Source organism: Zea mays, chromosome 6, assembly GCF_902167145.1.
Source record: "Zea mays cultivar B73 chromosome 6, Zm-B73-REFERENCE-NAM-5.0, whole genome shotgun sequence".
Taxonomy (NCBI): Eukaryota; Viridiplantae; Streptophyta; class Magnoliopsida; order Poales; family Poaceae; genus Zea; species Zea mays.
In genome coordinates this window covers 133808968-133820085 of record NC_050101.1, presented here as the reverse complement: position 1 = coordinate 133820085, position 11118 = coordinate 133808968, and the positions used below count along the sequence as shown (strand labels likewise).

The 11118-nt window shown below is 50.9% G+C and overlaps 1 protein-coding gene across 1 annotated transcript; it reads right to left on the bottom strand.

Moving 5' to 3' along the window:
* Positions 1–426: 426 nt before the first annotated feature.
* Positions 427–3284, bottom strand: LOC100193376 (ubiquinol-cytochrome c reductase complex ubiquinone-binding protein QP-C). The gene is made up of 2 exons (NM_001317234.1): positions 2949–3284; positions 427–653 (listed from the first exon to the last, which is right to left on the bottom strand). Exons 1-2 carry the CDS (start codon positions 3116–3118, stop codon positions 605–607), a joined length of 219 nt encoding a protein of 72 aa, NP_001304163.1. The 5' UTR covers positions 3119–3284; the 3' UTR covers positions 427–604.
* Positions 3285–11118: the final 7834 nt, after the last annotated feature.

Genomic DNA, 11118 nt, shown 5'->3' with positions numbered 1-11118 from the left:
GTATTAAATATAAACTTGATTAGATTTAATACATTTGGCTGGTCTTTTAATATTTATCTGTATAATTATTTTATATTAAACTATATTTAATACTCAAAATAAGTATTAGCCACGTGAAACCAAACACCCACTGAGTTGATTATATGTTCTTATAAAATACATAGATCTTAACAAAGTTCAAAAGCAGAATGTGGAGTCGTAAGTTCGAAACGTAGCTCTTGTCCATGAATTTTTAACGAACTTTTTTTTTGCAAAAAAAATCGTTTTATTTTTCGTTACACAATTAGGACCAGTGTCCTCGGACCGTCTTGATGTTGGAAACGGATCTCAAGAGACGTTCTATTGTGCTGATCTCATTGGTGCAAAAAATGAGACAACTAACAAATAAACCCAGTTACCAATTCTTAAACACAAACACGAGAAACTGGAAGTTAATTTGCTTTATTTAACATCTTGAGAGACAAAAGGTACATATTTAACAAGCCTCAAAATAAGTTTGCCAGACACGGATACCATACATGCATATGGAACGATGAAAAGGCGTTGAACTGAAATTGATCAAACAAATGTTAAATCCAAGTGCTGTCTGTGAAGGGCAGCGCATTTAATATCTGTGGGAAAGCTTCTCCTGCTCCTTGTACCACATGGCGTATCTGCATAGAAGCATTGAAACGAATCAGAATCATGCATGCCAATTATATGAATTCTGCAACCCCCTAATCTAACGAGGAAGATTAGTTGTTCACGATTTTCTGTCCTACAACAAAAGGAAATTCAATGAATCAAGCTGCATTTTTTAGAATTGTAGTATATTTTATTTGGGCAACCAAATAGAACAGGATAAACACAGATATGGTCACTGTATGGTCACCCAAAACATTATTTTTACATTGTTTGCACTGTAGACTGAAATGTTCATAAAGTGAAGTTTGAATATAGGTACGGAGATAGTAAGATAGCCTAAATCCAGTTTTGACAAACCTATTTTAAAGGAAATTATGCTTCCACTTTCTGAATTGGTGTGAAATTATCCTAATGACCATGAATTTTTTCACTAATTCACAGCATGAGTCCATGATGGAAGTAGTTTGGGTCATGAGACAAACAAGCCTACACCTGAATCACCGTAGGACATGACATGAGACTTACACTACTAAGGGTCAGTGTTACACCAGATGCACAATCTCACATGGATACAACCCCCGAACACAGAAAATCGGTTTCTGAATCTACATCTGAGCCCAATCCCAAATTGCACTTACCTTTAAGAAGAATATTGAGAGTTACAAGTTACAAAAGAATATTCGGACTATTGCTTAATTAAACTGAATTGTCTAACTTTTGCCCTAACTTCCATACCTTGGAAAACCTTAAGAATAATCAAACAGAACACACCTGTCCCATCTATACTTTAACCAAAAACGAAGTATTATAAGATTCCTATGAGCATAGAGGTTGCAACTCCTAAGCTGGGCAACCTTGGATTCTGTATGTGGCCTTATTGCCCCTGAACACAAATATTATGTGATTTAACAATAGTGTTTACCAATAAATGTTAGTTCAGAATCAAAAGAACATTAGATTTGTATATGATCAATCAGATAGAAGAGGCTAAACTACTAAGCAGATTTCAAGCTACTACAAGACCGCGGAGACAAGATTAGCACCCAAATTACATGCAAAACTTGAAAACAGTACACCTAGACAAGTCTTTTAAACTAGCCTTTGAACATTCAGTCCAAAAAGCACATTAAATTAACTAATCACCATGCAAAAGTTCCAACTAGTTTGAACTTTCAAGCTACAAGGTAAAACAATCCTAAGCAATACCTTAAAACCCTACACGTTTGGGTTGGCAACACTAATCAACTAAATGGTGTGTCATGTTGGTAATAAGAGATAAAAGCATATACTGCAACCAAATCTATACTATATTAAAGCACCAGTTTTCTTGGTTCCGCGATTCCACCGTCATCACTTTTACAAAAAGTCTCATATATTTCTTTGTAATCAACCCGCCATCCCTCTGACTCGGTCGGATCTCCTGTGTCGTCCCCCTCCCCACAGGCGTGGCGAGCGTCGCCAGTGAAATATAAAAAAAATAAGTCACCAGGACAGGGATTCGAACCATGGTCTCTAGGAAGAGAGCACTCACCTCTGACCACTACAACTCATATTGGATTGTATTGTACAAAGAAATCCTATATTATATATAGAAACTGTAGCGATACACAAGCAACTAACTAGACTCTATTATATAAATCACCAGTTTCTACCTTCCACTGTCGTCGTGTGTCACCCTTTCCCTTCAGTTCACCTATCCTTTCCCCCCATATTTAAATGGTACAAAAACTAAAAATTATGCACCAATGGGGATTTAAACTGTGGTTATTGGCTCCAAACACAAATTCATACCCACCTAGCCAACACAATACGGACATCTGTGTTTTATACTCAAGCATAAATAGAAACCATAGCGTAAGGACACCTAACTAGTAACACGTTACAGGACACTTAGGCAGCGTGTTTCATCTGCACATACCTCACCTCGCTGGCATAAAACGATGGTAAAGAAATCATCAAGATGCACATATATGTGCCGCATGAAGTAGAATAAAAGCCAGGCATGACCTGTGTCTAGCTTCGTAGTTCCAATTTCCACAATCGAACCAAGGGGCAGGTCAATGCATTAGACAAATCCTTTGTACAATGTACTACTAACCCTAAACGAAACCACCAAATAAAGAAATCCTCGTTAGAACTACCAAAATCGGAGCAAATGAGAGGATCCGGGCCACCAACGCATCTAAGAAAGAGATGAATCGATCGAACCCTAACTGGATCCCCCAGCCAGCCAGCAGCAGGAGCAACCCCGATCCGACCAGATCTGGGTGAGGGGGACGAAACGCAGCCGAACGAGCTAGCACAGAAGGGGACCGGAGGCTTACTGGTAGGTGCCGACGACGGGGGTGAGGAGGAGCGTGGCGGAGATCCAGTTCTCGGTGACCTTGTGGTGGATCTTGGTGGTGATGTCCTTCCACAGCCCCGGCATTACCTTCTGCTGGAAGGGCGACAGCGCGTACACGACCGCCTTCATCCGCACCGGCGTCTTCCCCATGTTCCCCCCGCGTCGCCGGTTGTCTTCCTCCTCGGGACGGGATGCTCCGATCGCCTCACGCACGCGGCACGCCGATCGGTGGCTTCTGCTTCTGGATCGTTCGCTCGGCGGAACAACTGGGCTAGGGTTCGGTATATCGGTCAGAGATTCGATTGGGCCGGGCAAGTATTTTTGGGCCAACTGCAACGAATGGTGCTCGCTTGTTGGACACGGCTCAATTTACAGTAGAACCTGGAGTGCAAAAGTTTCATCATGTTGCCTTCGTTTGCTTCGTCCAATTTTCAGAATCCAAAATGGCAAAATTGGACACCGAAGATCTCTGAACTTACAGACAAAAATGTTATACTTTGTGTTGAGCCCACTTGGGAAGCGGACGGTCCGCCATAGTAGGCCGAGCAATCCACGGTGGTGGCGCAGACGGTTCGCGCGTGCGCAGAATTATTTAAGATTCCGAGTTTTTTTGCGGGATTTATTAGTTAAATTTGTAGAATTAACTCGAAAAACTACTTGTAATGGGTCCAGACCTCCTCCTTTATATAAATGAAGGGCTACGATCGATTGAATCCCCACAATCAATCAATTCAAATCTACTTAATCTTTTTTACCTTATGCATTACGAGTGGCTCTAGTTTAGCCCTAGTTTAGCCCCACTCTACCTCAAATCTTCATCTCTCTTCGGCTCTACGTCAACTAGAGACGTCTTGGGTGGCCTGCTGACGGCAAGACACACTCTAGGATCTCTTCTCCCCTATGGGTCCCTCTCGGGAGGTGAGATATAGGTATGTTGCGAAGAAGAAGACCCTCTGCGCCATCGCGAACCGTTCGAGCCCCGGGAACGGGCCGTCCGGACGTACGTAGAGGAGGAGTTGCTCCTGCGCTAGGTCGTGGACCGTCCGGCCATGTGCCACGGACCATCCGTTCCTTCGCAGAGGGCACCGCCAAGCGATTTGTTCCAGTGTTTGGTGCCCAGATCGGCACCAACACTTTGCACTCACGGAACCACTTATGAGGGTCAATTTGGTAGACGAGAATTGGAGGTGATCCATATGGAAGAAATTTGAATAGAAAAGGAATTCATCCTTCATGGATCCCCTCCATTTCTTTATCCACCGAACCAGCCCTAAGAGGCTCTCTAATTTCTCCTCTCTTGCATCTCCTACCGCCTTGACCCAGGGTCGGCTCTCAGCCTAAAGGCATATACAACTCAACTAAATGAGAGGGCTCTTGAGGGTCTCTAGAGTGCTAAGTGAAAAAAAATCAAGAGACGAGCTCTTCGTAAAGAGTTTGTCTCTATACATATTGTGTCTTAATTGTATTTACTATCTAAAGGCTCGGTGTTATATTATACTATCTCTTAGTTATCTCTTGTATTTATAAAACCGTTCCGGAGACTCAGGGTTGTACATGCCTTAAGAAAGAGGGGTGATCGTCTAGAGCCTAAGCATTAAGGATGTGTTTGGTATAAGGTCAAAGTAGGATAAGGCTGGGGCGACATCATCTCCTCATTTTTTTGGACCACGCCGCCACCAAAATTGCTCTGATGTTCACCTCGCCATCACGTGACTCTCATCCAAACACTATAGAAAATGTGGCCGCCCACTTCCATCCCTCCTTATACATCCAACCAAACACACCATAAAAGAATCCCAAAAAAATTCTAATATCATGTTAGTATGCTCGATCCATTTCCTAGGCAGCCACGAGAGGCCTCGACTCCACATACGCAAATAGAGTGGCAATCACGATTCACGCTGAGTTGCCAACATATGTTGTCCTGCTTAGCGATGCTGCTTCGTTGACATGATTGTGTCCAACATCATCTTCTCGGGATAAATCACGCCACCGCTAATTAGTTCGCCAATGGGTAGACAGGTTAATTAAATTTGTTCTTATGGCTTGGTTAGTGTTGGCGCTCTTTTTTGGGCCAATTACCTAACCTAGCCCATCCTGATTCCGCTCGCAAGGAGCAAATACTCAGAGTATTCTTTGCATGAGCATGGACCGTCCACCTTAGACGCTTGGACCATTCGCGACTTGCGCAAAGGGTTCGCTCTTCTTTGTAGGGCGGTGAACCGTCTGCTCAGGGCGTCCGAATCGTCCACGCGTGCGTAGAGGCTGTGATGATCTTCTACAAAACATGAATCTTGTCCTCGAGAGGGGCCATGTTAGGAGGAAAGATTCTAGGCTTGTCAGGCCACCCCTCTAAACAACGTCAAGCCAAGGAGAGCTGAAGATTGGGGATGAAGAAGACTAATCTAAACTAAGTCACTGCTACTCCTAGGGTAAGAATGTAAAATAACTGGTAAATAAATTGATTTCATTGATTAGGCAATGCCTCAATCGACTGTACCCCATCATATATATAGGGATGAAGGTCTAGACCCGTCCCAAGATGCTTCCCAATAGATTCTCGTGCCATTAGCTAGATAAGCACGTGCGGGGGTAAGGACACTCGCCTGAATTAATCTAATTGTGGATTGTCCGGACCACATGGTCAGACCGTCCAACCGTGCCTAGGTGCCAAATCTGGTGCTCAACACACGCTCCCAACCTTTTGGAGAAGCTAAACATACAAGTTGTAAACAACTCGATATGAAACCATCGGTTCTCTAACCATCTTGTCATACACTAGGATGATATTGCATTAGGAAGTGGTCATTCAATGCCTTGGGTAACTCATCACCTTGCAATGTTTGTAACATATATACATTACCAGAGATTGCATGTGTAACTCTATAAGGCCCTTCCCAACTTATGGACTACTTGCCAAACTTTTGATCCCTTCTCATTAATGGAAAGATTGTCTTCCAGACTAAATCTCCAACCTAGAATGACTTAGTCTTTACCTTCTTGTTATAGGTCCTGGCAACTATGATTTTGTCTTTCTCAATCTCCCTTATAGCCATCAATCTCTTATCAGTCATGTCGGCGTTTCGGACCCGGGGGACCCTCAAACGAGCTGACCAGTGAATTTATCGCTGCGTGTCCCTGCCCAGATGGGTTGACGCAAGATGGAACACAAGGAGGAATGCGGCTTGTATTATCTCGCACCAGGGGTGCTTGTAGTAGGGGTTACAAGCGTCACGAGAGAGAGAGAGAGAGAGAGCCTGTTCGTTTGCCTGTCCCCCGCGCGACCCCTCGCAGGAAAGCCCTGGACCTCCCTTTTATAGATGCAAGGAGAGGGTCCAGATGTACAATGGGGGGTGTAGCTATGCGCTAACGTGTCTGGCAGAGAAGTGCCTGAGCCCCGTGTACATGCCAACGTGGCTATCGGAGAAGTGCTTGAGCCCTGCGTACGCGATAACGTGGTCGTCGGAGAAGTGCCTGAGCCTTGTAGAAGCACAGCTGGCGGTGCGGCTGGGATCCTGCTGACGTCTCCTTGCTTCCGTAGGGGGCTGAGAACCACCGACGTCATGGATGCACGCGGGGAACCATCATTACCTGTCACCGGGGCGAGCCAGATGGGACGCTGGTCTTGTTCCCTCGTAGCCTGAGCTAGCTAGGGGTAGGGTAATGATGTATCCCCTGAGGCGCGATCGGTCCAAGCCCAAGGTCGGGCGAGGCGAAGACTTCTCCTGAGGCCGAGATCGGGGTCGAGCGAGTACATGATTCCTCCCGAGGCCGAGGCTGAGGCCGAGTCCTGGGGTCGGGCGAGGCGGAGATCTCGTCCCGAGGCCGAGGCCTAAGGTCAGGCGAGGCGGAGCTTCCTGTTGCACCCGAGGCTGAACTCGGTTGTTGTCAGCCTTACCCGGGTGGTTGGCACAGCAGTCAGAGCGGGGCGAGCGGCGTTGTTTTCCTGTCAGGTCGGTCAGTGAAAGGGCGAAGTGACTGCGGCCACTTCGACCTTGCCGACTGAGGCGCGCGTGTCAGGATAAGGTGTCAGGCGATCCCCGCATTGAATGTGCATGCGATACGGTTGGTTGGTGAGGCGATTTGGCCAAGGTTGCTTCACAACGAAGCCTGCCTGAGCTGGGCTTCGGGCGAGTCGAGGGTGCGCCCACCGCCTGAGGAGGCCCTCGGGCGAGGCGTGAATTTGTTCGGGACTACTGTTCCCGCCCGAGGCCGGGCTCAGGCGAGGCGAGATTGCGTCCCTTGGTTGACGAGGCCTTGACCTAAACCGTGCCCATCAGTCTTCGCGGTTTGTGCTGAGGGTGGTTACCAGCCGTGTTTAGGAGTGTTGGGGGTACCCTAATTACGGTACCCGACAGTAGCCCCTGAGCCTCGAAGGGAGTGTTGGTACTCGCTTGGAGGCTTTGCCGCATTTCTTTGTGAGGGGACCGGCCTTTCTCGGTTATACTTTGTTCCGGTGGGTGCACGCGAGCGCACCCGCCAGGTGTAGCCCCCGAGGCCTCGGAGGAGTGGTTTGACTCCTCTGAGGTCTTAATGCTTTTCGTGATGCCCCGGCTGGCCTTGTTGTTCCCTCATGCGGCCTGGCCGTAGCCCGGGTGCATGGTCAGGTTCCGAGTTTTCAGGCTGGTTTGTTGACGCTGTCAACAGTTTGGCCATAGCCGGGTGCGAGAGCAGCCCCCGAGCCTCTGCACGGAGCGAGAGGACGATCAAGGACCGTCTCGACTTTTGTTATACGCCCCTTCGTCGCCTTTCCGCAAGGAGGAAGGGGGGAAGCGCCATGTTGCCCTCGGAGGGCGCCGAACATGGTGTCTCCAGTGAGTTGCTAACGGGTGATCCGAGTGGACGCCCGTGCCCCGTTCGTTAAGGGTCGGCTAGTGGCCCAGAGGCGCGCTCCAAAAGTACCAGCAGGTGATTTGCCAGACCCAGACCCATTCGATAGGGTCCGAGGGCTCGATGTCTCCCTCTAGTGGGATTCCGTTACAAAATCGCTCCTGCTGGTCTTGGAAATGTCCTAGGGTACCTCGGGAGCGTAGCCCGAGCCTCGGCCATGTAACGGACGTACCTAGAGTCATCCCTCACTCTGCGTGCTCTAGGGCGGCTGTCGAACCCTTCCGAGGGGCCAGCCTTCGAACCCCTGATCAGTAATGGGCGCGGAGCCCGGGTGCTCTGGGGCGGCTGTCAAACCCTTTCGAGGGGCCAGCCTTCGAACCCCTAATTAGTAGGAGGGCTCGGGGGCCCGTTTCCTTCGCTGAGAAGGATCCTTTTCGAAATATCCCCTTTTCCGGTCCCTGTAGCAAGAGAGAGGAAGAGGAAGAGGAAAAGGATATGAATTTAAATAGTGTGGCGCACCTTTTTTGACGCGATCATCATGGCGGAGGTGAAGCGATGCCCGCTTCGCCTGCCAAAGGTGTCGCTTGCCCTGCCGAGGAGTTAATGCGACGGGACGGGCGATTCGCGGGGCGGCCATTGCGCGTGCTCGAGTCGTCGAGGAACAGAACAGGGCGCGTCGTCTTCATGCCGTAGGAGAGGGCTCTCCTGTCGCTTCAGGAGGGGACGCGAGCCTGCAGGCGATTTGACCGCCGCTTCCGCCTGTCTACTGCTGCAATTACTGTCGGCCCACTTTTGGCCATATCAACCGCCGCGCCTCCTTCCACGGCTGACTGACCCATGATCGTTGCACTCAATTGGCACTGTTGGGTCATGCGCAGGGCTACCTCGAGTCACGGCACTGGTTCCGCAGTCGAGAAGACGCGGCACTGGCGCAAGTGGCGGTGCGGTTTTTTGCACGCAGTAACCGTCGCGCCGGTTGCATGACCTGCGAGCCTAGGCCTTCACGCTGGCCTACCGGATGCGATGAAGCCGAAAGGGTGCACAACCGTGGTGCGGTTGCACGCCTCTTGCATAGCGGCCTGCCCTTTCGCCCGCTGGTTTCGGCGAGGATGGGGGAACGCTTATAACCGCGGGGCGGTTACCTGCTTCGCGTGCAGCGGTTTGGCTTCTTCTGTTTCTGGTCCGCTCGCGTGACATGTGGGACCCAGCCCCCGCGTCGGAGGGTGGGAACCCTGGAGCTCGTCGGTGGAGACTTTGCCCGTGACGCTTGGAATGCGAGTGGGGAGAGCCGCCTTTAAAAAGGGATCGATCCCCCGGGCAGTAGACATGCCTCCGCACTCCCCTCATGCATTGCGCTCTTCCACCTTCCGAGCCCCCAGATGGGGAGCACCCGTGTTGCCTTCTTCTTGCTGTTGTTGGAGGAGCGTGACCCCGCGGGGGTTGGCGCTCTTCACACATCGCTCGGCTTCAAGGATTTTCATCATGCAGCCCGGCTGCAGTCCCTCACCAATGGTCATCCGTAGGGATGATCACCAGCCTTGTGGTGGGGAGAAGCAAGCCGGGCTGCGGCCTCTGCCCCGCCCTCAGCTTCAAGGATGTTCATCATCCGGACTGGGGAGGAGGGCGCACCGAGTTGGGGCCTGCCTCCGCGTGGGCCGGCGACCCGCTTCTTCCTCCGGCATTCAGGGGAGAAGGGCATCCTCCAGCTCTGCGGAGGAGGCGTCCTCCAGCCATGCGGGGGAAGGCGAACTGCTGCTGCCTGGACAGGGTGCAGCTGTCCGTCCTCCATCCAGGCGACAGTCGTGCCGCGCGCGGGCCGGCCACGTCCAGGTCCTCCTTGCGCCGTCAGCTGCACCGGGGGTCGCACAACACGTCGTACGCCGCGAGTGCAGTACTCGTGTTCTCGGACGGTCCCGTTCTCGTTCTTGTGGCGAGGACGGGAGTGAGAACCTGTCGGTGCGCTTTGGGGCGACCGCCGTTCGCCGGTGCAGTGTTGGTGGGCAGGTGGCCGTTATCGTCGATGCTGAGGTGGTGGTCGCCATAGGTGAGGCTGCCTCTGCCGAAGCGGTTGCCTCCTCCGATGAGACCGTCAGTGCCACCTGCGCTCCGGGCCTCCGGCTCTTTGGCTTTAATGGCTGGTTCTCGTCCCCCCATGAGGGGACGTGAACGAGGGCCTTTCGGCAGTAGCGTTTGCCCTAAGGCCATCGCTGCTGTTGTCTAGCCGTCCGAGACGGAGGTCGTTGTCGCGCTGCTGGTGCAGTGGTCGCCGGCGAGCCACCTAGAGTTTGCTATCCCGCAGGCCCTCTGGTGTGGAGGTTGCTCATACCCACAGAAGTGGAACCGGAGTCCCATTTGTAATGGTACCCTGAGTATGGGCATTTGTTCTTTGCGGCTGCTGAGGCCTGAACATTTGGGTATTTGAGCGTGAAGTCGTGTTTCTTCCTCATTTCGAGCACTAGGACTTGCCTGTCAGCTAGCGGAACCACTTAACCGAGCGTGAGTTGCCTTGCGCGGAAGGTGATGAAAGGGAAATAGGCTTTAAACCTTTTCCTAAATGATTTTGGTGGTTGAATGTCCAACACAAATAATTGAACTAACTAGTTTGCTCTAGATTGCATGTTCTACAGGTGTCAAAGATTAAACAGAAACCAATAGAAAGAACAAGACAGGGTTCAAAACAAAGGAGCAAAAAGAAACCGAAGTGCTCCCTGGTCTGGCACACCGGACTGTCCGGTGTGGCACCGGACAGTGTCCGGTGCACCAGGGAGGATTGCCTTCGAACTCTTCACCTTCGGGTTTCTCAGGCGCAGCCCACTATAATTCACCGGACTGTCCGGTGCACCACCGGACAGTGTCCAGTGCTCCAGAGAGAAGCGGCTCCGAACTAGCCAGCTTCGGGAAAACGGAAGGCCGCTCCGCTAAAATTCACCGGACTGTCCGGTGTACACCGGACTGTCCGGTGCGCCAGCGGAGCAACGACTACCTCGCGCCAACGGTCGACTCTGACAGTGAACAGTGCACAACAGTACACGCGGCAGAAGTCAGAGCAGAGAATCAGAGGGGCACCGGACTGTCCGGTGTGCACCGGACTGTCCGGTGCCACATGAGGACAAAGCCTCCAACGGTCGACCAGCTCCAACCCCAACGGATAGGATGACGTGGCTGGCGCACCGGACACTGTCCGGTGTGCACCGGACTGTCCGGTGCGCCCATCGCCAGCAAGCTTCCCCAACGGCCATATTTTGTTTGGTGGGTATAAATACCACCCCAACCGGCCACTTCAAGTGGAGGGATTCCAAGCAACATTCCAAGTCATCTAG